The 25726-nt window shown below is 40.3% G+C and overlaps 1 protein-coding gene across 2 annotated transcripts in view; it reads right to left on the bottom strand.

Moving 5' to 3' along the window:
* LOC122997140 (heterogeneous nuclear ribonucleoprotein L-like) overlaps positions 1-25726 on the bottom strand; it is a 57222-nt gene that overhangs the window by 16148 nt on the left and 15348 nt on the right. For both annotated transcript variants that reach the window (XM_044373142.1, XM_044373141.1), the window contains exons 2-7: positions 17889-18007; positions 13559-13668; positions 13343-13470; positions 12496-12581; positions 12303-12399; positions 3549-3621 (exon numbers count right to left, since the gene is read on the bottom strand). In XM_044373142.1, the coding sequence (XP_044229077.1) occupies positions 3549-3621; positions 12303-12399; positions 12496-12581; positions 13343-13470; positions 13559-13668; positions 17889-18007 (613 nt within the window). The remainder of the gene's footprint in view (positions 1-3548; positions 3622-12302; positions 12400-12495; positions 12582-13342; positions 13471-13558; positions 13669-17888; positions 18008-25726) is intronic.

The raw sequence follows: 25726 nt of genomic DNA, 5'->3' as shown, positions 1-25726 counted from the left end.
TCCTGCTATAATCTTATTCAACTTATATTTTTATGCTAATTTAAATGCATCTACTGGTTGGAGTGTTGTTAAAATATATTGATATTCTTCAGAATTATTCCATATTGTTGCACATTCCTCCAAGTGATTAGTTTGTTCTTGTGATAGAATCATTAAATTACCAGCTGGCTGTTTACTACCTCAACTGTTGGAGCACTGCTTGTGGTGGTTGTAGCGCCACCACAACACTATTCCAGTCAAATTTGAAAAGTTTTACCAAAAATCACTGATGAAAGTTAGTGAACACAATGCTAAATTGAATAATCATGATGATGCAAAATTTTGTGCCCTGACTGTAATTTGCAGTATCTAAGTAAATATGTCATTTGGCTCAGATGTACATGTATCATGTATTTTGTAACAATCTGGACTCAAAAGCTGATAATACCAATTGTTGCATACAATCCACACCTCTCTCTCCCCCTCCTTTCTGTCTGTATTGAACTTCAGGTTAATAGAATACTGTCTTCTTATCGAAGACTGTATGCCCCAGTAATTCCCGACGCTACTCAGATATTCAGATGATAAATCTGTTATGATTTGTCCATATCTTTCCATTGTCTTTGCAATGTGCCTCCGTTGAAAACATATAACACTGTAGATATGTATATTTATTTAGTAAATATGTCATCTATAACAGAGTTGGGATCAGTTCACCTTGCTATCAGTCATGAACCATGAATTCTTTTGAAAATAGACTGTCAGAGTGTCATTAGCAACCACTAGAGGCTGCAATGTTCATTACACCGCACAATAGGAGAGTGTTGAACAGAATAAACAACATGTGTTTTTCCCATTCTTACATTCTTGGCAGTAGTTGGACTAATAAGACAGTAGGGCTAGAGGGGTCACCAAAGATACAGTGAATCATACTCTAAATGCCATAACAGTCCACAGCAAGTGCCATGGCAGTCTGGCCAGTAGTTATGCTGCTTGACAGACAGACTGACCATCATTAGCAGTCATTAGCTCTGTTGTTCTAAATCATTTTGAAATAATTTGACTATAAAAATGCTTTAGATGTCACAGATGTGTTCGTTCATGTCATTTCCTGAACTGACTGAATTAAGAACGAACTGACCCCAACCTGAATATCATCACACAATATAAGACATTTCAGAAAGAATACTCAGCTACAAACACAGTACAAAGAATGCAGCATTTGTAGTAGTTCATTGTACACAGGACCATGCATAGATAACAAAGATTATGATTGGTCATATTACAGTAGGACCTTTGTTTGGCCTGTTTTCACTAAATCTTAATATCAAAAATATCTCAATCATCATTCTCTAAAAGCTACTGTGTGTGAATAGAGATCCATGCACACGCCTAGCTGTGCAGTTATTATATTGTAGATTAAGGGTGTCACGATATACTGGTTTTCACAATTTTTGCAATATTTAAAAAAGTAAAAAGAGCAATATTATTGTATTGTTAATATTATTATTATCATTTTGTCAAACAGTAAATGTGTCTTACTTTTCAAACATGGTTAAATTTCATTTGATTTTTCTCAAAAATAGATCTGTTCTTCCTTCATTTCCCATTGCTCACCTGCTCACTCACTCACAAACACACACACACACATACACTAACACACACACACACACACACACACACACACACACACACACACACAACATTCTGGTCAAATAAATAATACTCTGAATGGGAAACAGTTTCACTTAATATTGTTGGAATAATTTGGATTTCATAAAGAGGACAGAGTTAGTTCAGTTCATCTCATGTACGTCTGACTGGATGTTAAATGCATCGCTCAACTTTTGTCATGTCAAAGCTCCATTATGACTGAACAGCCACAGTGATGGTCAGAGGAAAACATCTGATCGTACAGCTGACCTCTGCAGCCACCATCCTGCTACACTCCAACTGAGAGTAAGCTGTAGCAATACTGCCTCCACCTGTTTTACATGAGTTTATCAGAACATAACGTCATAGCGAAGCTGCAGTTACTTTGTCATCAACTGTGTTACACACACACACACACACACACACACACACTGCCTCCACCCTCTCTGTCTCTCACATTAATTTACACATCTATCGATTTGGTCAAAACAGATACTGATATATCTATCTCTCTATCTTTAAACTGGATTTGTTTTGTTAAGCCTTTGCACAAAAGAGTAGGTCATTTTGAATTTGCTAACTAAATGCTAAAAACACTACAAACAATGCTACATACTAATTTTCAGTCATGTTGTAATGATCTTGATGTTATTCATGATATTGAGATGTTTTCATTATCATGATATTTTTTGCTATCGTGACAGCCCTAATTCAGGTGGAGTAAAGTGACAGAGAGCACAGATTAGGCCAGTCTCTACAATTGTAGTCTCGCTTAGTCAAACTTTTGACCATCAACTTGTTAAGTCTGGTCCACAATGTTGAGTCTGTAACCAGAACAGACAAAATAAGTTAAGGGTAAACAATAAATCTTCATTTGTTTGCTAGAAGACCACAGGAAAACAGTGGGAAACGGCTTCTCAAATGGGTCAATACTTTGAAAAAAGGAAGGGAGCCTTCAAACGCAAAACTTTGAGATAATTTAATATGCTCAATATGTGCACGCATACAGGCACTAAATGGCATGAAGAACACAGAAAAGGCTTGAATCAGCAGCTACTCTGGACTGCAACGTGTTTCAAGCTTGGAGCTCTTCCTCAGGCAGCATCCCACATGATCATCATTAAAGAACCACTGAGAGTGAAATCTAGAGTCTAGATGTTCTGAGGAGCTACACAGACTGTGTGGACCAGACATCAGGTCTTAGATTCCCCGGCCCTGCAAGACTACTTCTCCAGAAAAAGGAGGAGATTAAAGACACAGGATGGTGTAGATAGATAGAAGGTAGTGCTACTGGAGTCCTGCAGACAGAGGTGGGGCTGAGGCCTCCTGGGCATGTTGAAGCAGCAGCTGCATGGTGGTCAGGAGGAGTGAGATCCATCTCTTTTTCTCCCTCTCTTTCTGTTTCTCTGGGTTGGAGGAGGTGAAGATGAAAGAAAGCTGCTGTGCATGGTCAGCCTGACGTCCATCCCTCTTTCTCTGTTCTTTCTCTCTCTCTCCCTCTATGTTTCTCTTGCTCTCCAGGGTGGTGGAGGTGCAGGCTTGTGAGAGGCCGGTTATTGGCTGGTGTGAGAGTGTTTTGATTGGAGATGGAGACGGGAGGCGGAAGAGTCTTGGTGTGATAGAGGTCTACGGTCCAGAGTGTTTATGACTACACTCTTAATCCAGCTGGTAAACTGACCCATAATGACTGAAGACTTTGAAAACTAACATTATCTTCATCTATTGTTGTAAATGACTCAAGGATGGTCATAGTGGACAGAGAAGACTGAAAGCAGAGTCCTACCTTCCACATCACAGGATCTCCCGTATTGTGACAAAGTAGAGTCACTCCAAACGTGTAATGGCCATGGGATGACTTTAATGTAAGTATCAAATAAAGGAACGAAGGAGAAAGAGAGAGACAGTATATCTCTTACCTCGTCTGACCAGGTATGGCTTAGTGTAGTCCCAGCTTTCATTGTCGTTCTTTATCACGTTCAGACGTGTTGGCTGTAGACACAAAGATGAAGGAAGTGTTCAGGATGCAGTTGAAAGTATCAAAGACATGAAGTAACTGCATTTGACCATTACAGGGCAGTGATCAATCTGTCACATCGAACATTCACTCTCACAGGTCAAAAAAAGGAAAACCAGGCTTTTTGCTGTTAGATCCAAAAACTTCACTGACAATTCAATTACATGACATCATAACCACGTAAAAGTTAAGTTTCACTTCTCAACATCTGTCCGTGCACACTCTCTCTCACTCACCCACACTCCCAAATCCTCTCACTCAATTACCCACACACTCAGTCACCCACACACTGGCTCAGTCATACACCACACAATAAAGTTAGTATTGGTGCAATTTCAATGTGACTTTAACAATGCAAGACAAACAAAACAAAGTGATGTTAATAGTAGGGATAACAAAAAAAGTAGGTATGGTATGGTATGGTAAGTTCAAGTATATTTATGAATGTCTGTCTGTCTGTATGTCTATGTCCTACTGGTTGTCTCTTTTGTTGTGGCAGGAAGTGACATATTTAGCAGCCAACACTGCACATTCTTTCTTCTCCCCCAAAATGATGGCTCATTTCTCCCTTTTTTTCAAAATTTGGAAAGAATTCCTCCCTAATATTTTTGTAGTTTTGACATTCTGTTAGAAAGTGTAAATCTGTCATCACAATGACAGCACAGCAGCCTGTCCTCTCTGAGCAGCCAGGTCTGTCTGTGTCTGCCCTTTTCTATCGCCACACTATGGTCACTCAGTCAGTACATTGTCAATGTCTACTGCCATAGTATACTGTTTAGGGCCACATATTTCTGTTAGTTTGTGTTGTGAGCATGTAATATCATTCCAATAAGAGATGTATTTTTCTCTCTTTTTTTTTAGTTATTATTATTTTTTATATTTTTAGTCATAATTTGGTTAGGTCTAGTCTTCTGAGTTATAGTGTAACTGCATTGTGGCTGGCTGGGCTTTGTGATATCAGAAGGTGAAAGGTCAGCCAGCCTCTGGATCAGTTGGCTGAGGGGGACTCCTTTCTATGTTCAACTCTTGGCAGGCAAGGGCTTTCTAATTATAAATGGTAAATGGACTGCACTTATACAGCGCCTTTCTAGTCTACCACTCAAAGCACTTTACACTGCATGCAAACATTCACCCATTCACACACACATTCATACGCTGATGTAAGGGGCTACCATGCAAGGTGCCAATCTACTCATCACACACACTCTCACATACTGATGTCACAGCATGGGAGCAATTTGGGGTTCAGTATATTGCCCAAGTACACTTCGATATGTAGATTCGAGGAGCTGGGGATCGACCCAGTTAGTGGCCTGCTCTACTTCCTGAGCCACAGCTGCCCCAATGGTAACAGGCAGTTAATGGTAACAGGTAGGGTTGCGCTTTTGAATATGGCTCCAGAATTTGATAGATCTTTTTTTTAATACAAAGGGTATTGGCCTAATTCAGCCCTGCATGCAGAGTTTGGGGTTTTTCTTTGTATCTGGAGAGTATGTCTGCAGAACTCTGCATGCAGGGTTTCCGCTGGATTTTTGTCCCACTTTGCCGAGCCACATTTTGTAGTGGGGGGCCCCATACCTCACTGCCAAACAATGCAATCGACTCCATAACTAATTTAAATATTTTGCACCATGTCCTTATTGGAATTTGGATATGAACAGAATACTTGATGGCATAGAAAGCCCCTTTAGCCTTCTCTTTGAGTTCCTTTACAGCAGAGCAGAAGTTTCCTGTGGTACTAATTTGTAAACCTAGTTAGGTATAGGTATTTGTTTTATTTGGGTCCCACCTATTTTAAATGTTGGGTGATTTCTCTGAAACCTTGATCTTTTTTGGAAGGTGATAATTTTGGTCTTCATGTTAACTGTCAGGGCCTGGGTCTGACAGTACTGATGGAGAAGGTCCAGGCTCTGCTAATGGCCTTCTTTAGTAGGAAACAGTATGATCATGTCATCTGCATAAAACAGACACTTGATTTCTGTCTCTTTAAGAGTGAGACCAGGTGCTGGTGATTGTTCTAATGACAATGCCAGTTCATTAATATAAATATTGAAGAGGGTAAGGTTGCAGCTATGCTTTACCCCTCCACCCTGTGGGAAGAAGTCTTTGTGTTTATCTCCAATTTTGACAGCCAATATGTTATTTTCATATATTGATTTAATTACAAAGACTTCCCCTCCATACCACTTTCTATTAGTTCAATAAATAATCCCTCATACCAGAATAAATCAAAAGCTTTTTTTAAATCAACAAAGCATGCATGAATTGTGTCTTTATTTTACATTTTATTTTTATATTTATTTACATATTTATCAGTTAGTGTGTGTAGGGTGAAAATGTGGTCAGCTGTTCTATAATTTAGAAGGAACCCAATCTGACTTTTGCTTAAGACACTGTGCACAATGAGGAAGTCTATAATTCTCTAATTTAGAATACTGCTATAGACTACTGCTTTTTTGGGGATGCAGAACCTTCAGTTTGTCTTCCAATTCTAATTCTGTGATAAGGTAATCCAGTGGGGTCTGATAATTCTTAATAACGCTTTCAAGATCTTTCAGTTTTTTCTTAAATCTGCTCTTGAGCTTGATTCTTTGGAGGTTTTCTATAGAGATCTCCAAAATGATTTTCCCATATATCTTCATTTTGAATGGATTGTTTGTTGTAACATTTTTTGGTAAATAAGTTGAGAGTGGACATCACTATCTTAGAGTTAGGGAAGGTGCGACATGACTTCTCAGTGGCAGCTCTAGGAGACAGGGCCAGTCTCTCCTATTGTGCCCTCAGGTCATTGGTACCTGTGTGGATTAGGATGTGGCTTGGGAAGCCAAGGTGAAACTCAGAGAGAATACCCATGGCTGCCTCTGTGTTTGGACGCCAAAGTTTTGCCATCTTAAGCCTTGGGAAAAGTCTTTTCTCATTAATGAAATTTCCATTTGAGTCTTTCAGTAACACAATATCTGCTTTTGCAGTGGGACTATCTGGTCTAATGGGACCATCTGAGTGTGTGATATGGCTGCTGGACTCCGCCTTTTCTGGTTGAGAGAGGGGATCATCCTGCTGGGTGATCTGGGAGGAACTCACTGCTGTGTGTTGACTGTCATCAGTGGCTCAGGCTCAGTGAGGGAGGTCACGTGTTCCTTGAAACCATCCAGTGCTCTGTCCCTCTCCCTGGATTCCTCTGTCAGAGCAACAAGTTGAATCTTATGGCACTCTCTCTCCAGCTGCATTTCTCCCAGAAGTTCTTTTAGAGCAGCAAGCTCTCCTGTGACTCTGTCTCGTGGTTTAGCTCTATCACCTGTTCTGACAGTGCAACAAGCTCTCTCCTCTGGCTCTATTTCTCTTGCTGTAGCTCTGTCACTTGTTTGGTCAGAGTGAATAGGTCTTTCGTGTGGCTTTCTCTGTCTTTGAGTAACTGTTTTTGATGGGTTGTCTGTATGCATTCTTGCTCTTTTCTCATCTGTTCCATTTGTTGTTGTGAGAGCTGTGCTGAGTTTCTGTCTGTCTGATTCAAGACCATTTCCCCTTAGCTGCACCAGCTCTACTTCTAACTAGGCGAAGTGCTCCTTCAGGTCTGTAAAGGAGGTCCGATGAGGAAGGGTCAGGGTCTGCTCCGTGTCATCATGATGCTCCTCCTCAGTTGGGATGCTGGAGACAGTTGTAGGGTCTGTGTCACAGGGGGCTGGAGGCTGGAGTTCCATAGGAGAAGTGTTTTCTCTCTCCACCAGAAATTTAAGTGCCTGGAAACTATCCTGGAAAGGCTTGAGATACCCCTGTACCATAACTTTACCACATCTATAAACATTGAAAGTTGTCGATATGCTCTGGGTCCCTGATCTTTAACTGCCAATACTCCATGTTGCCCTTTTTTGCCACAGAGGGGTGATGGTCAATAATGGCTCTGGGCCTCTCTCCACTTTTAAAAAGATCAGCAAAAAGGGTTTCTGGCTGTCCGTTAAGAAGCTCCTTTTTGAATTTGCTTCTCCCTGTGTTCATTTTTACTGTCTAGTGGGTAGTGTATGTTGATGAGGTCACTCACGCTGTGCTCTTGGCAGTGAAGGAGGATTGGTTGTTGTTTTGAATGGCTCATTGGTCAGGTTTCTTTTGTTGGCTCTAGGAGGAGCATGGCTGGTTATTAGCAATGATTAGTCATCATCGGAGATAATTATCAATTATTAAAATTAAAAAATTATTAATGTGAATTAATAATAATGGGGCACCACACGGAAACTGGGACCAATAACCAGTGAGGTAGTCTATCTGAGAGATAAACATTCACAGGTGAACGAAGGTTTGAGTTCAAGCTCAGGCTTATTGACTCTCTCAATAAGCCATTTTTCACAATATATAGACACAATAATGACAAATGACTTCTTTTTAAAGAAAACAGTGTTTATTGAAGAATAGAAAAGTAAGCATATGATTTGATCAATAAATTACTATCCTAAAATCTAATTCTATCAAAGAAAACATACATAAAACAACAGCTGTACAGTGAAAGCACATGCAAGCATGAGCACGCGTGTGTGTATATAGGAGTGTAGATGGGTAGGTGTGTGTGTGTGTGAGTGAGAGAGTTTAGATGGCGGACGTGACTATGGGAGGAAGTCATGTCACGTGAGAACCAAATGGCGTATGTGACTGCGGTGTTTCACTTAAACAATAGCAAGATGGTGCCACCTAGGAGTCAGCGTCTCTGCACTCACCCAATTCAATGTATCAAACACACGTGTCTGATGGTAGGTGACGAGGGGCAGAGTGGCACTGTGTCCCACAGTATCTGACCGTCAGATATGTAAGAGAGGTGTGTGTGTTGTGTATATGTGTGTGTGCGTGTGTGTGGGTTAGTACCAAGAGAGGGAAGAAAGAGGAGGAAGAGAGCCCCACGACCATGATGGGAGATAAGCAATTACTCTATTCACAGAGAGCGCATGTACGGACGGTAGTCTGTACGCATGTTGTCTGGTTTGTTTACTGACAAAGCTCCTTACTTTTCACTTGCAGTGGCACAAACCCAGCAGTCCTGAGTGGGACAAACACAAGACAGTCTAGCGTGGTGAACACAACTAAACAGACAGCAAACTTCAAATACTCCTCGAGTATAGCAGAACAAATGGACTCAGCGGTCCATCAATTCACAACAAACAACAACACAAGCAATAAAGCTTAAAAAGCTAAAAGCTAACAACACACAATATAACACTGTCTCTGCCCAGACGCCACTTACTTGGTCACTTCAGAGAGCGAGTAGCGTGTATGTTTCAGTCAGTCTTTTGGGTCTGGCTCGGTTCCACAGCTCAGACACTGACGGGGCCATCTTCACGCTCTGTCGGTGGGTTTGATGGCAGCTGATCCTCAGTGGGCGTTGCAGAGAAAACTCGACTCAGCTAAAAACGAGGTAGTTCTTCATCTCTGTGGAGAAATCCTTTCACCCTTCTGCAGGCAAACTGAAAGTGCTGGGTTGCAGCAGCGGTCTGTCTCGGATCTGGTGATTGTGTTTGGATGAAAACGGGCGAAGTCTCAGCTTGTCCAGTGAGGGGAGAATCTTCTAGTTGGTGCGGAAAAAGGTACATGTGCACGGGGTTACCTCCTTTAGTGAACTGGCTCACAGAGAAAGCAAAGCTTCCTCTGGTGCAGTTACAATGGAAAGGCAGAGCTGCGGTGACATCACGGCTGCATTGCCATCACTCCCAGAGGTGTTGGCGCACCACTGCCAATGAGAGACGATTTCACACCAAGGTGTGAACTGAGCAAAGAATGTTGGGAGATGGAGTCCGTTTTGGACTCTTGTTGTTTGACTTGGCACCCTTCCTTGTTGCATTGCAACACTTTGGGCCTCATAAAACATAAAAGTTAAAATTATTCTTGGTAGTCTATTTGTAACACTTGAACAAACAACTATAATTTAAGGCTTTCAACAGTCCAGGGGTATTGTTTCCAATAATTCCAGTGACCAAGACGCATTGAGGACGCATTGAGATCCGATCACTCAGACCACATTCGGAGTTTGTCTGGGCCGCATGTGGCCACATTCATTTAGCAGTGTAAATGCAGTGTGTCCTGGGCCACATTGAAGGACGCCTATTCAACTGATGTCCTCTGTTTTCTGGCAGATTAGGCACAGGAATTGCATTCTGGTCTGTGAACCCTCCGGCCAAAGCTGTGTTCAACTCGTTTGATAACTGGATAAAGAAATGCATTATTTTGTTTTTTCATGTGAGTTAAAAAAATGTATTCCACTTCCTGTTTTTTCCTGTTTTTCCCGTTCCCCTAATCCATTTTCCTTGTCAAACTGACAACTGGAATAGAAATTAAACCAAAACCAGAAAATAACTTGTTTTTTGCTTATCTGTCTAAAAAATATTTCAGAAGCTAAATGTTTAATTCTGTTTCCCCTTGGATAGTTTCTTCTGTCCTGTCAATAGTTTTTAGCATTGAGCTGCTAACTCTGAAAATGAAGGGCGGCCTCCTCAGTGACCTGGGCCCTCTGATCTGCAGGACTGGAGCACTGACTAAGCCATCATTCAGCCTTGGAGCAAAACTCTTTTCGGCCTGATTCACCCACAGATTCAGCAACTAAAAAGCAGCATGCCACAAAGCATCTCTCTCCCTCCATTGACTCGGTAACATACTAGGTATATAGCATAGCATAGCACGGCTAAGCATAGACTGTATTTTGTTGATGTATACGTACTGATTTAGGTTTAATGTCCACTGAGGTTTATTGTTGTGATGCATTTCCATTGTTAAGCTATTGAATAGTTGTGTGAAGCTTATGTTTCACACATGCACTCATAGTATGGGAGTTAGCTATATCCAGCAACTAACATATTTTGGCTGCAAACTGACTAATATCTCTCTTAACCTGGCATCAAATCTTACACGTGCCCTGTTATTATTAATTCTACTAAATAATTTCTATTGATTGTAATAATTAATAATTATCATTGACAATCATTAATTATTGCTGATAGCCAAACCTGCAGCCAAGGCCCAACAACTGGGTACCAGTAAAAATCTCTAGGGGTCTCCCCCAAGGTGTCACATCCTGCCAGGACTTTCTGTTTGAGTTTGGATTTTTAGTTTAGTTCCTGTTTTATTTTGAAATGTTTTCTCCTTGTGTTTTGTGACCTTTACTTCCTGTATTTTCCCACCTTTGTTGATTACCTTATGTGTTTTACCTATGTCTCATTTCACTCACCTGTGTTCTGTTTGCAATCATTCCTTGTGTATTTAAGGCTAGTTTTCAGTTAAGCCTTTGTCAAGTCATCTGATCAGTTAAGCTTGTGCCCATGTCCCAGTTCCTTGAGTTTTTTCAATAAATATTCTACATTTGATCCCATCAGCCTGCTGTCTTCTGCATTTGGGTCCACCTGCTCTGCTCTCTTTGTGACACTACATATTTATTGTGGTGTACCCCAAGATGCAGTGTTGGGCCCCATTAATATCTGTCCGTACATGCTGCTAGGCTCTATCATCTACAAGCAGCTGTGTGTCTTATGCAGATGACACATAGCGCTACATCTCTGCTTCACCTGATGATCTGAACTCTACCCACAATCTTGTAACTTGCATTTCAGAAAATGCTGAGTAGATGGCTTAAAACTGTCTTCAGTAAAATAAGGACAAAACTGATGTTTAGATTATCATGGAACAGGCCAAACCAGAAAAAAACCTCATTTCACATCTTACTGCGCATTCTGTCCACACTACAACTGGCTAAGAATCTGGGGGTCTTAGACAGTTATTTAAAGGTCCCAAGGTCCCGCATGCCCAGGCCAACCACAGGTAACGGATTGTAGCCTGGCTTGTAGCTAGGTAAAACCAGGGCTCTGGGAAAGACTAACCGATGGCCATCGTTGAAGATAGTGTTATCCAATCTTTAGAAGGCTGTGCAATAACAAATTTGCTATATGACATCCAACAACTGCACAGTGTTTTCTCCGCTGTCTCCCTCTCCTCTGCTTCGCTTTGTGCGTGTGTGGTGGGGCTGAGCCCTACCCTCGGGAGCAAAGAGCAGAGGAGAGGAGAGAAACTAGCGCCAACATAAATGACAGCAAAACGCAATAGAGACTCTTACACTGAGCTGGAATGAAGCAATATAAATTAGGTCAATAAATAAACTTATTTTGTTTCTTTCAGGAGGGATGGGATCCCTTTGGAGGGGCAGGCCGCCCCTCCAAAGGCAAACGCTGAGTGTATAGTCATGACATCACAACCTTATGGAAGTTTCTGAATACGGACTATGTGCACTTCTCCCTGGACTGAGCGTTTTGATACTTTCACAGTATTTATATAACACCCAGACCTGCTTTATAATCAGAAAAGAAATGGAAATCTCCCTTTCCACAATATGGGACTTATAATTTTGGAAGCACAAAACCTGAATGTGAACAAAGTGTTCTTTTTACCACTTAGAGAACATTGCCAAGGTCACACCATTTCTCTAGCATTTCAACTGAAAACTTAGGTGCTGTTTACACTTGTCTCAATTTCTGTAATGCACTGTTCACAGGTTATTCCTGTTCAAAAATCTAGAATTCGATTTATTTCTACAATTTCCTAGAGGAAACCCTGCAATTGCAGCACATCAGTGCCAACATCAACATTACAGAATGAAGGCAGGTTTGTGACTTCTGGTGTGTTTTGTGTCTCTTACTCTGGCATATTCAATCTTGAGAGTGCAGCAACCAGCATAGATGTCAGCTCCGTTCAGTGCAGCCTTGGCCTTCTGGGCACACTGAACTGACTCAAACCTGGAGGAGGCAGGTTAAGGAGAGGACACTGTACATTCCAACACACAAATACACAAAGCATGTAAAGACATACGCTCACACATGCAATAAGGATACTCCACCATGGCCTGGATTCCATTTCGCTTAAAGATGACGATCCTCAACACACTGCCAATGGGGTTACACACTGTGTACAAAACATCCTGGAATGAAAAAAAAAAAATCAACATTAGACACAATCCAAAACTTTCTAAAGCTGCAGTGTGTCTTAACCTGCATGATATGCAAGCCTCAGGCCATTATGCATTTCATGAATACTGTATACATGTAGGTACTGTAGCTGGTGAGAGAGAATTAGAACTCAGTGTTGATTGATCTTCAGGGGTCTTTTTTGGCATCTGATAGATTCTTTCCTAGACTACACATTCAAATAACTGTTAGACATTCAGTAAATCTGTGATTCACTCTATCCCAGATAATGCAAACATACTTCATGAGAGGTTCCAACACAAAGTACTGTTTATGTTTTTAGTAGGATACTGCTGGGACCAAACTATACAATATTCTTTCAAAAGGGTCACTGTTTCAGATTAAGTGATCATGTCATCATAGATTCTTTGTGACTCAGCTGAATATGCAAAAAGACCAAAACTATGATATACATGCTGCATACTTTTTAGATGTTTTTTTAAAAAGGGCCATATTATGAAAAACCCACTTTTTCAGTGCTTGTGTATATATATTTGGGTCTCTGATGTGCCTACTAACACACAATGCCTGAATAATGCAAAGCTACTCTAGTGGTAACAGAATAAAATATAGAGCTGGAAATGAGCATAATAGGTCCCCTTTAATAAGTGGTTTCATATAAACAATTTCCACCAATGATAGAAATGGCTTGGTTACATGCACATGGTTTTATGTGTGTGTGTGTGTGTGTGTGTGTGTGTGCGTGTGTGTTCACCGTGGTTATAGGGTAGAGAGGGTTCTGTATGGACAACAGGAGGACCTTGTTGCCACTGTTGGGGTTGTCAGCATTGGTCGGCCTGGTGATTCTCTTAGATGTGGAATAATTAAAATACGCCTGTTGGCCTGATGAACAGATGGTTAACAATATTAACACATATGCTACATACAAGCCTGTGTTATTCTTCAAAATCAATCTCATCAGGACTCAAACCTGCAATGTATACAGGCTCCTTGGCTCCACAGGACACACAGCGGTCAGCACTCTCCACTGCAGAGAACTCCACCAGGGCTTGACGTTTGAATGGCATCATCATCACATAACTGCAGACACACAAACATAAACACAGGACATACACACATGCTGTTCATACAAAATTCCTTTCACTGGACACATCAACCAGCCAGCCATATTGCAGATCCTCCACTCTTTGTCAACAACATTTCATCCTCACTACTAAATTCTCAAAACAGCAGAACAGAAATGGGTAGTTTGTGTGCTGTTGTCTACTTTGAACCAAGGACTTCCCAAGCCTGATAAGGAACTAAAGAGGTTTACTACCTTATGTTCATTAGAGACAAAAGTATAAAAATAAAAAACAATGTGAACAGGAAGGCCTTTAAAGAAACTGCCATATCAGTGAAATGAGATAAAACTAGTCTTTGTGTGTGTGTGTGTGTGTGTGTGTGTGTGTGTGTGTGTGTGTGTGTGTCTTCAACAGTATGCTGTTTCCTGTAGCTCTGTTCAGGTGAATGAGTTAATGAATACTGCACCATGTAGGGAGTGTAAATAATAGAGAAGGAGTTGTTTAGAGTGGAAACTGGCTATCACAAAATGTTTCCTTGAATTATTCAGCATCTGTAACTATCTTTACACTAAAGCTACTGTGCCTTATTACACTAAATCCCTTAGTATCTGTGGCTGCATGTAGTTTTCTCTTTACTTCATTTGTACAATTCAACATGTTAGAGTGTTTGCTGTTAACTCTTAAAAAGATACCACATGTACAGTATGAAAAAAGTTAAACTATTGATTATGCTAATGAGGCAATGAGGGGCTTATGGGAAACTCAGAAATGTATCATTCAACTTATAATTTGTATGTATCCTTTTTATAATTAAACTTGCAGTGTGGAACTTACACATATAACACACAATGCTGATGGAGCCTATCACCACCAGATAAATCTCTCTGTATTTTACAGTATATGGAGATTGTAAATCTCATGTCAGGGGCGACATTCCCACGCTAGACTTTCCAAATGTCATTGAATCAAATGGATCAAATTCTGATGATGAAACGAGTCATTTTGCAGGTTTGTGTGATACTCAAAACAATTTATCAGCCACAACAGTATGTTGTATCCGGCATACTGGGACTAATCCCGGTGGGACGTCAAAAAAGTACATCTTTGGGCCTGTAGACCATCAAAACATATCCGTATTTACTTGCCCTTTCTGTGTGCCTGTCATTCAGAGTGCGCATGAGAGTGCGCTGCATGCCTGTGTCAGGAGGTATTCAGGTGTTGCAGTATACCGCAGCAGGGTTGAGCAGAGAGGTGTGGGTGCAGGGTGGGGGGGGGATGGGGTGGGTGGTTTATTTGTGCTTTAGAACATAACTGCTGTGAAACAATTAGAAAATAACATTTTATTGATGTGATTCACCGGCTTTCTTGCTACCACCAGTCCCTCTCTTCATTCACTCCCTAGCTCGCTTGACCACAGCTGCTCTTTCTCACTTGCTGGTGCTCTCAGCTCTCTCTCTCTCTCTCTCTCTTTTTAAAAATGAGTGGGGAAGCCAACAGAAAAGTCTTACTTTACTTTTAACATTATCAAATGAAGAGAAATGTCCTCCCCTCGTCCTAGTAACATCTTTGTACTCGGGCAATCACAGCTGAGCCCCCCTCTTTACTCTCACTGCCAGAGGGGGGAGACAAAAGTTCCACACTCCAATTTTAGCTTTTTGGTTGACGATTGGTGATTTTATTGATGATATAGGTAAGTAAGAGATACTAGGCTCTGTGAGTATCCTTCTCACTCACTGAGACTTTGTCTGTGATACTGGGCTAACTACCTTGACTTAGCTTGTCTCTGCATGTGTATCAAGAGATGCTGTTATAGTGGCCTGCAGACCGAACTTGGGAGGCATGGTGCATAGATAGACCTCAAAGGGGGCTTGAGCACCTGCCTGTTTGGCCTCTTAGAGATGAAGTGCCCATTTTCTTGGGTGTTTTTTAAATAAATAAATAAATGAATTAATTCCTGTTATTCCTGCTACATCCACCGTGACACAACAATATGCTCAGTACCTCATATGCAGGGTTTACGTTAGCTGGTATATGCCGGCTTTTTGCCGGTATCACGTGGGGACAAAATGTCCAGTGGGATATATGTCAAATAAATGAATTGAATTAATAGCATATTAAATAGTCTAATATTGGGTGACCTATAAAATATGTTGCCAAGACAACTTAAATATAAACTTATAATATGCAAAAGTTTGTTTTGCCTCCGCTGTGAAGACATTAAAAGATTCACTGAGTGCGTGGCACGACAGTCAAAAGCTGGTGCACTCTTCAGCAACAGTCCTGCGCTTCCTAAAAGTCTTACCATTTTCTCTCAGGTAATGTTACATCCAGCACTGGCACAGTGAAACAAACAGACCAGTCCGGAGCTCCACAATTAAATAATATGTTATTGATCATTAGGAGGCCCCAGTGAGAGGCGGTCGGGGAGACTGCAGCAGGTGGAGGTGGTGGCGCAGCTGCAGCAGCAGGCTGCCCACAAGGCTGCATTTGATTAACAGTAGCGAGGCTATTTGTTATTTATTTTATTGTTTGTAGCCTATATGCTCAGTTGGCAAAGTTTGTGAAGAGTTCATTCTGCTGACTACCTTTAATAAAATACATTAGTTGGATCATGTCATCATCGTGTTTGTGTTTTTTTGCTGTTTAAATATAGGCTATTATATGGCTATTTAAACATATGTCCGGTAGTTGTTCTACATGGCTGGAATTCTGGCATATTAATGGCCGTCAAAAAAAGTCTAGCATAAACTCTGCTTATATCTATAAGGTTTGGGGGGGACTATTGTCATTGCACATCCAATGCAAAACGGGTATGGATACTGTCATAACTCTTGCGACAGGTTTCTTCCAAGTTGTTTGAGTTAGTTATAAAGTTGTGAAAAAGGTATGCATCTTCATCCCCCACAAGCTACAAAATAACGATGATATGATACGCTTAAGAGACATGACGTAATTAAGGACATTTCCTCCTTTCTGCAACAAGCAGCCAATGAGGTGCATTCAATGTCAGCTAAATTAATCTGAGTTTCTAGTGTCTAATTGATCTGAATTAACTATAGTCAGCAATGATGTTGTCATTGTGTTTGTGTTATTAATTATTACAATAATAATTAATTAATAATTATTACATTAAAGTTGAATGTTAACTGTTTACTACATGTCATTATATATTTAGGCAAATAATTAAGTTCAAGCACTTTTTTCAGTACTTTTGGAGGGAGGGAAGGAAGGGGTGAAGGAATATTAACTGTTAAAATCTTTTATAACCAGTGTCTAATACACCTTATGTAAAGCTTTGAAGAATTTTTACTTCTTAGAATTGTGGCTTAATGCATGATGTCTTCCAAGCCTCATGATGTGATATGTGAATTATATTAAACTAATTTGTTGGCACATAGTGATAGTGTCTTAGCCATACAATATCAGCATCTTCTTATTGCCCGTTATTATTGAAGCAATTATGCCTTCTATGGAGAGGTGGTAAGAGACAATTATGGAGGCGAGAGAGGCAGCCATGCAGCCAGAGGAAGTGCATCTTTGTCAGCAGTATTAAGCTGAGCTTCTGCAAGTGAGGATGTCAGTCAGAGGGATAGGTAAGAGTTGGGCTGGTTAACATGTGAGGAGAATTTACTAAAATACACTTCATTTCTTTGCATGTATCATGAATGGATGAATGTCATGTAGCAGTGTTTGAACCAACCTCAGTCATGGGTTTGTTTTAAATACATACATTTTAATATCCCTTTAACAGTGCTGCAAAAGTAGTCATTCCAGTCATATATTTATTTAGTTATTTGCAAAAATCGCCTTTTATGAATTTGGGCCTCTGCCCAACATCCTCTGCACGTCCCTGGTCTGTATGGCCTGATAAAGCCGATATGGCATGTCTACACAGAAGTCATAATAAAAGCAGCATGTTAGCAGAGCAGCAGCGGCAGCTAGCATTTGCCTGTGTGTCTATACAGGCACAGTGTTAAGTGTCATTCACCCATGTTTTGGAAGTGCTCAGGGCCCAATACACAATCATTGTAGTTATGTGTGTAAAATGACAGACTTGAAGCGTAAAAATCCGCCTTGGGTCATGGCTATGTACATATAGCATTACATAGTCTGCAGCTGAAAGACTTTCTGACACGTCGTAACATGTAACACATCTTAGGTAATAACTGATGACTGGCTTAGCTATAACCCAGGTAGGGTGAACTGGTGACTCTTAAACGGCGGGTGCTGTCTCACCATATGGGTCCAAACTTCTCCAGGGCATCTATCAGGTCTGCTTCCACCACAGCCTCACACAGACCCCTTACATGGACCACAGGACTGGGAGAGATACGATGAGAGTCCTCCCCATTATCCTGCAACACACAAACACACACATCAACCACATAGTTACACACTTTAGATGTGTTCAGACAGACATCAGCCCTGCATCAAAAACTCCTCATTCACTTCAAATCAGACCACTGTGTTGACACTGCACAGTTGCCTCACCTGGTCCATAAGCCAAAAAAGTCTTCTAGCTTTTGGGTTTGCTTCATCGTTGTGTGGCCCACTGAATATGCAGAGTAGAGTTTCTCCTGAGTTCCCACTCAGCCCATAGACTTTATATTGGGATGACATCACAAACTTTAAAATTGCTTTTCTAGGCTCTAGGATAGTTTTATAAATATAAAACCTTCATGGACTAAAACGCCATAAAGAAAGAGTAACAACTGATCTTGTTTGCAGTTGGAGGTGTCCTGTCAACTGTTTTACACACGCCTCTTTTATAATGGTGGTCAGTGGTGAAAATGCTTTTTGGGCTGCAGGTGATTTTTTTGCTGCACTACCACGAGTGGCCACTGGGAAAAACTGTCAGCAAGGCTGAGTGGCAGCAACAAATCCGTGGTCTGAACACCCACTATTGTCACCAGTAGCATGATATCATGAAATGGACAATCCACTGATTTATATAGCAGTTTGGGGGTGTTGTTTATACTAATGATAAAATCTCAAATGAAAGTTTGTTGAATTCGATTAGAACACTTGTTCAGACAAACCTCACAGAAATAAGTGAGAAGTTTTGGAAAAGAGTATGAAAATGTTCTTGCATGAGACATAATATGAATACTGCTCAGGCTGTGAAAGCAGTTGTATAATGTCTTCTGAGGCTGTGGAGGAGCTTGAGCTAAAGTTAGAATATCTTGGCTTCTGCTACTTTGATTTTGAACATTCTTTTGCTCAATCTGTCTCTTGTGAGTCCCCCAAGTTTATGAAGTGCAATTTCAATTCTTTTGCCAAACCATTCATTGGTGTCCGTAGTCCACTGATATACAGTATGAAACATAACTGGCAGATAAGATAAATGGTCCTCAGCCTTTTTATTTTAAAAACTTGGCTGCATTAATTAATTAATTAATCAATTAATATGAAAGCATCTTATAGTCCTCTGCCTGTATGAGAATAACAAACTAAGGGGGAGGTGGAGTGTTCTGCTGTGTTATTAGCGTTATAGATCCAGCAGTGGAGAGCTTCCTCTCTGCTGCACCGTTAGCTGTCACAGGTTCAGGTTCATAGCTGTTCACCGCTCCACTAACGTTAGTCTTTGAGTGACAGCATAGAAAGTTCACAATATACTTCATGTTTGTCTCACAAAGGTAATTATTTACTCATTAAATCATAAAGTGCTTGTTGCAACTGCTGTCTTTTGTGAAGATGAACTCTAGCGTGTGTGTGCTGTAGACTCTCCAGGTGCTGCACTGCCCTCACAGTTGAGTTTCGCCTTTTCATTCTGTCAATACCATGTTATTAAGTAACATTTAAAACATCGTTTTTTGACGTTTGTGAATCAATGCAGAATTGTCCACATCCGTATCGGGATGCATCTTAGATTCAAATTTTTCCCCCACCCCTAGAAGCTGTTATATCAGTGTAGAGTAACTGTTCTGCAGGTAAATGGTAAATGGTAAATGGTACATGGTAAATGGTCTGTACTTGTATAGCGCCTTTCCAGTCTTCCGACAACTCAAAGCGCTTTCACACTACGTGCCACATTCACCCATTCACACACATTCATATGCTGAATGGGCACAGTGGCTACCATACAAGGTCCCAACCGACCCATCAGAGGAAACTAATCATTCACACACATTCATACACTGATGGAACTAGGGCTGTAGTCTCCTGGTCGACTGGTCAATTAGCTGGTCATTATGCTCTCGTCCGACCAAATTCTCATTGGTCAAATAATCTCTGTGTTACTTTCATAAGGAGAAAAGTGCTACATCAATAGCCTTCCAGGATTAATCCATTATTTCCTGCGGCGGGAGGAACAGACTAACAAATTACCTGTGAAAACGGGGGTAGCCCCCCACCCCCGTTGTTTTTACAATTTTGAACTTGCCCAACCTAATGGAGACTGCTGGGTCTAACTCAAGCGGCAACCTCCGAGGCTGAAAAATGAAGCCAATGCGGAAGTGTCAAGAACTGCAGTTCCTCAAATGGCCTCTTGAGGCTCCAAAAGCAAGTCAATCCCCATAAACCCCCATGTTAAAATGCCCAACTTAACAGCAGAAATAAACATGCTTACAGCCTGGTACAAAAAACGGTTTTGCTCTCTATAGCTAATTTCCCCTTTTATGACAACTGTATGGGGGGTGAATTTTTTTTATAACTCACCTGTTTCAAATTTAACTTCTCATCTAGAGCACTGGCATGGATGTCTTTATATTTATCCAATAGGATACAATGTGTTAAAGTTGGTGACACACTGTCCAGTAACACAAAGTGCACAATGGGTGTTCCACAAGGGTCAGTGTTAGGTCCCCTATTCTTTAGCCTATATATTAATGATCTCCCTAAACAGTGTCATGATGTAGAACTACAAATGTATGCAGATGACACCGTTGTGTACACACATGCAAAAGCAGCAGAGTTAGCTGCTGCTAAGCTAACAATTGCATTGGAAAGGATCACACATTAACTTGATCAATCATGTCTGAGTCTAAATGTAAACAAGACAAAAGGTATGTTTTTCTCTAAAACTATGGTACAACCTCCTAATGCTGATATTTTCATCAACGGTGAAAAAATTGACATAGTTACTGATTTTAAATATCTTGGTGTGACACTGGATCCAAATTTGAACTTTAAGAAACATGTTAAAAAAACGGTTAAAACCATAAAGTACAACTTGGAAAATTTTAGACATATTAGAAACTGTTTCTCTTTAGACGCAGCCAAGATATTTATGCATGCTGTGATTCTTTCCCATATGTCTTATTGCATCACATGTTGGGGACAGGCTGGAGAAACAGCCATAAAACCTCTTGAGTCCTTATACAAACAAACTCTAAAAACTCTGGACAAAAAGACAATGCATTTCCATCACTGTAGGGTACTGGAGAAATACAGTTTACTGAGCTTTGACAATTTTAGATTATTCTCAAATTTGTGCCTAGTTTATAAAATTTTAAATGGTTTGGCTCCTCCTCCACTATGTGACTTTGTGTACACTCGCTCAGTAAGTTCTATTAGATCCTCCAGAATATCCTTTATACAAGATTGTACCATACCATTTCACCACACTACATTTGGGCAGTCAACTTTCTCTGTGAAAGCCACAAGTCAGTGGAATGCCCTACCTGATGATATGAGGAACTGTAGTTCTATCAATACATTCAAACTTAAAATAACTGAGTCTAGTTTGCATTGTTAGTTTCTGATTAACATTGTGGGTGTATGTGATGTGCTGTTGTGTGTAGCTTTGTATTTTGTGTTTTGTATGGTGTGTTCTGTGTGTTTTTTGTTTTGTTTTTTGTTTTGGTTTGGTTTTTGGTTTGCTTTTGTTTGGGTTTTTTTGTTTTTTTGTTTTTTTGCTTTGTACTGTTTGTTGTTGTGCTGTTGTATGTTGTATGATTGTGGGGCACTACGGATGCAATTTAGCTTCGAGCTAACTCCGGTGCAGTGCATCTTTAATGTTTAAAACTGCACACTGTCCCAATCAATAAATCAAATCAAATAACTGGATTACCTGATTTAGAGGGTGAGTGGGAGAATGACAGAGAAGAAAGTGTACAGGAATGAGAGATGGACAATAAAGCCAGTTGAAATAAGGATTGCTTCTTCATTGGACTACACTACACCATCTCTCTCCCCTTGTTTCCTGTCTGCCACTTTGCTACCCAATGAAGGCAAAAATTAAAAAAAAAAATCTTTAAAAAAAGAAAAAACTATGAATATGGAGTACTCCTGGGGACTCAGAATCAGGACATCTGGTTAGGGTTTAGGGTTTTACACATGTGAAAGGGGAACTCAAGTCAAATCACACACTTCTCTCAAATCTTTTCTTTTTATCTTGATTATCCTCCTCAAATATCCTGTCTCTTTTAAACTTTAATCTCTTCTGCTTATCTCATTCTCTTTCTATTATCCATCCTTTCCATCTTTCCTCTTTTTGTCCTTCTCTCTCTCATTGACATTCCTCTTATTCTATTTATAGAGGCAGATGGCTCATCTAAATGTTTGGAGAGGACAGGACATGAGACCAACTTTTCCTTCTATCGACCAACCTGCTGGCGTCTCCATTTGAAACATGTAAACATTATTCATGTGCACACATGGCGTGTCCAGTGTGCAGGCTTTTAAAAAGTGGAACACAGCATTTACATTTATAACTCACTGTGTTTAGTCCATTATACACAGCTGTGAATGGAGTACCCTGATACACTGGTGAAACCACCTTCTGGATACAGATTTTTGTAACCTGAATAGGGAACAGTTAAAACATGTCATAATCACAACAAGAAAACATTCCTGGAAATCGGTAAGCTATATTAAATATGTATGCTTTTAACAACTTTCAACAACTTTTGACAACTTAATATTTTGAATTGGATTCAGATATTAAATTGGTTAGAATATTATTATATTTAGTATCTCATGGTTCATACCATAGACTTTACACCAGCAGACTTTTGGCCACCCCTGATATTTTACAGAGTTAAGGAACTGCAACATGCTTGTTGCTTCAAACCAATGTACCAATGAGACATACCATACGTACAAGTACCACATACAGACAGGTGACAAATTAAAGGGAAAACCAATATAAAGTGTCTTAGGTGTTAGACCACCACGTGTGCCTTGGCATTGATTCTACAAGTGTCTGGAACTCTTCTGGAGGTATGAACACCATTCTTCCAAAGATATTCCCTCATTTGGTGTTTTGATGGTGATGGTGGAGAGCGCTGTCCAACACGTCAGTCCAAAATCTCCCATAGGTGTTCAACTGGGTTTAGATCTGGTGACTGCGAAGGCCATAGCATATGATTCACATCATTTTAATTACTCATCAAACCATTCAGTGACCCCTCGTGCCCTGTGAATTTGGGCGTTGTCATCCTAGAAGAGTCCACTCCCATCAGGATAGAAATGTTTCATCACAGGATAAAGGTGATGACTCAGAACAACTTTGTATTGATTTGCAGTGACCCTTCCCTCTAAGGGGATGAGTGGACCCAAACCATGCCAGCAAAATACTGCCCACAGCATAACAGAGCCACCAGATCCCCTCACTGTAGGGGTCAAGCATTCAGACCTGGACCAGTTTTATCCTTTAATTTGTCACCTGTCTGCACGTCATACAAGAAGGGCTGCATTTGCATTTAAAGAGTAACTTAACACCCCTTGAAAAACTTGTTTTTACTGACCTCGAATGGTTTAATTTCTCTGCTGCAGTGATGTAGAAATGTACTTCTGACACTACAGTAAAACACTTTCAGGGGACTTTCAACGACAGTTTGTTGCGCCATGGAGTATACTTCCCTTGTATCAAGACAATGTTGCCACATCTTTTTTGGAGCGTAGCTAGTACACACTCCTAGCATTGATGTGAAACTGCAACAAGCTTGTTGCATAGATTTAGGATAGTAGATCAGCAATGGTCCTGTTGAGTGGAAGAGTCTAATGCACTGCCTGCTATTAAATATTGAGCATGTAGCAATCATTTGTTTTGAGGAATTATTTCTTCCAGCAACTCCAGTTAAATATCACTAATTTCACAACACCTTTCTGTGCATTTTATAAGAAATTGCAATGATCACACAAGGGTATATTATTTTTTTCACCTCTGTGCCTTTTTAATACTGTTTTTACTAAAGTGACTAAGTTGTTCATGTGTTTTCAATGCTAGTGTCTTTATCCGTAAGTTGTGCAACTGAGTAATATAACGTCTTTTTCTCCAACTTCTTCTTTCCTCTAAAATACTACAGTGTCATGTTCAAAACCAGAGGTGCAATCTGAAAATACATCTCTCTCTCCTTGTGCTGCACTTGAGTCTGCAGAACACCCATTGAACAGCCGCCATCTTCTCACTATTCTCAGTTTGACATGTAGTCATGCTCTTAGTCATCAGCTCACACACTAATAACACAAATAGACAACACTTTCATTCCCCTGGCTACAGGAATTAAAGTGTCCCTGGTTTGAATTAAGTTAAGAGGTGACTGTGGCTAAGGGGCAGCTGTGGCTCAGGAGGTAGAGCAGGTCATCCACTAATCGGAAGATCAGTGGTTTGATTCCTGGCTCCTCAGTGTCCTTGGGCAAGATACAGAACAACAAATTGAACACCAAATTGCTCCAGATTGCTCCCGCTGTGCCATTTGTGTGGGTATGTGTGAATGCTGATGAGCAGGTTGGCACCTTGCATAGTAGCCATCAGTGCCATCAGTGTATGAATGTGTGTTCGAATGGGTGACTGTTGGCATGCAGTGTAAAGTGCTTTGAGTGGTCAGAAGACTAGGAAGGCACTATATAAGCGCAATTTATTTACCATTTAACAGACAGTCTGGTTTCTCATTCAGAATAAACCAAAAGACAGAGTTGTTGTGCAATATTTGATGTTGTACTTGGTATTATTAGAGCTTGAAACCAAAACAATATTACACCATTAAGTGTTGACTTAAGGTCAAATTTACCTTTGAGAGGGGTTACAGAACAGTCCCTTTAACCAGAAAGAGGGTTAAATAATGATGCCTAAAAAGTACATTAACTGTGGGTTAATGTATTTATAGACTGGGCCTTCTTCTAACTAATAGTTTGATTTGACTCAAACAATCTTTGATTTTTCACCTTTTTCAAGAGAGTCAAAGGCAACTGGACGTCTCTCATCGAAAAGGCTTCTTCAGTTCTTCACTTCTGGAAATAGTCTACCATGATCTGGGTCCTGTTCTTAATACCTGCTTAACTATGTTATTCAGATCAGAATGTTGACGATTTGACATGATTCTGGATTTTTTGGTTCTTTGAGGCTGTCTTACAATTCATCTGGAACTGTTGTCATAGCAACAAGTCCTTAAGCTCAAACCTGCTAAAGTGCAGCTTATTGACAGTGGGTGGCCCAAACTTGAACTCATTTTCAGATACAAAAGTCTTTCCCAGATTTATAACGAAAGAATGTTGATATAATTATGATTTTAGATAGGAACATGAAGGTTATTGACATAAACGCAACTAAAATACTTTATTTTTACTAGAAGATCAATGGAGCCAGGACATGTGTCCTTTTAATATGACATTTCAATGGGGATCATTTGAACACTAAAACTTGCTTGGACTCACTTTACTGAAACATGTTTATTCAATTAAAACAGTTTTTTAAGATGCTTTATAAGGTTTTAATTTTCGTAGCAACATCACTGGCAGTCTAACCACATTCACTGGTAACATGAGCAGTAACAATGCAGGAACACACATTAAATGAGACTTGAATGTCCATGAATCTAATGTCCCAGTGTATGCTGGGAGGGTTCCGAACACACCTACCTCATGTAACAGCAATCACATGATCAGCACCCAGCCAATTATATGAATAGTGATCATGGTTTCAACTCTCTACTCATTTTGCAGGGATTATTTTAGTCTGATAACAGCATGTGAGCCTGAATTAGTTACACCACATGAAGAACATGGCCCTGTTCGAGACATTTAGCCAGTGATGTTGGTCAGTAAATTACACTTTCATTTCATTATTCTCATACAGGCAGAAGACTATGAGATGCTTCCAAATGAATGCAGTTAACCTTTTTAAAATCAAA

This window comes from Thunnus albacares, chromosome 14 (assembly GCF_914725855.1).
Source record: "Thunnus albacares chromosome 14, fThuAlb1.1, whole genome shotgun sequence".
In the NCBI taxonomy this organism is placed as follows: domain Eukaryota; kingdom Metazoa; phylum Chordata; class Actinopteri; order Scombriformes; family Scombridae; genus Thunnus; species Thunnus albacares.
The sequence above is the reverse complement of the archived record's forward strand: the minus strand, read 5'-3'. Positions and strand labels throughout refer to the sequence as shown.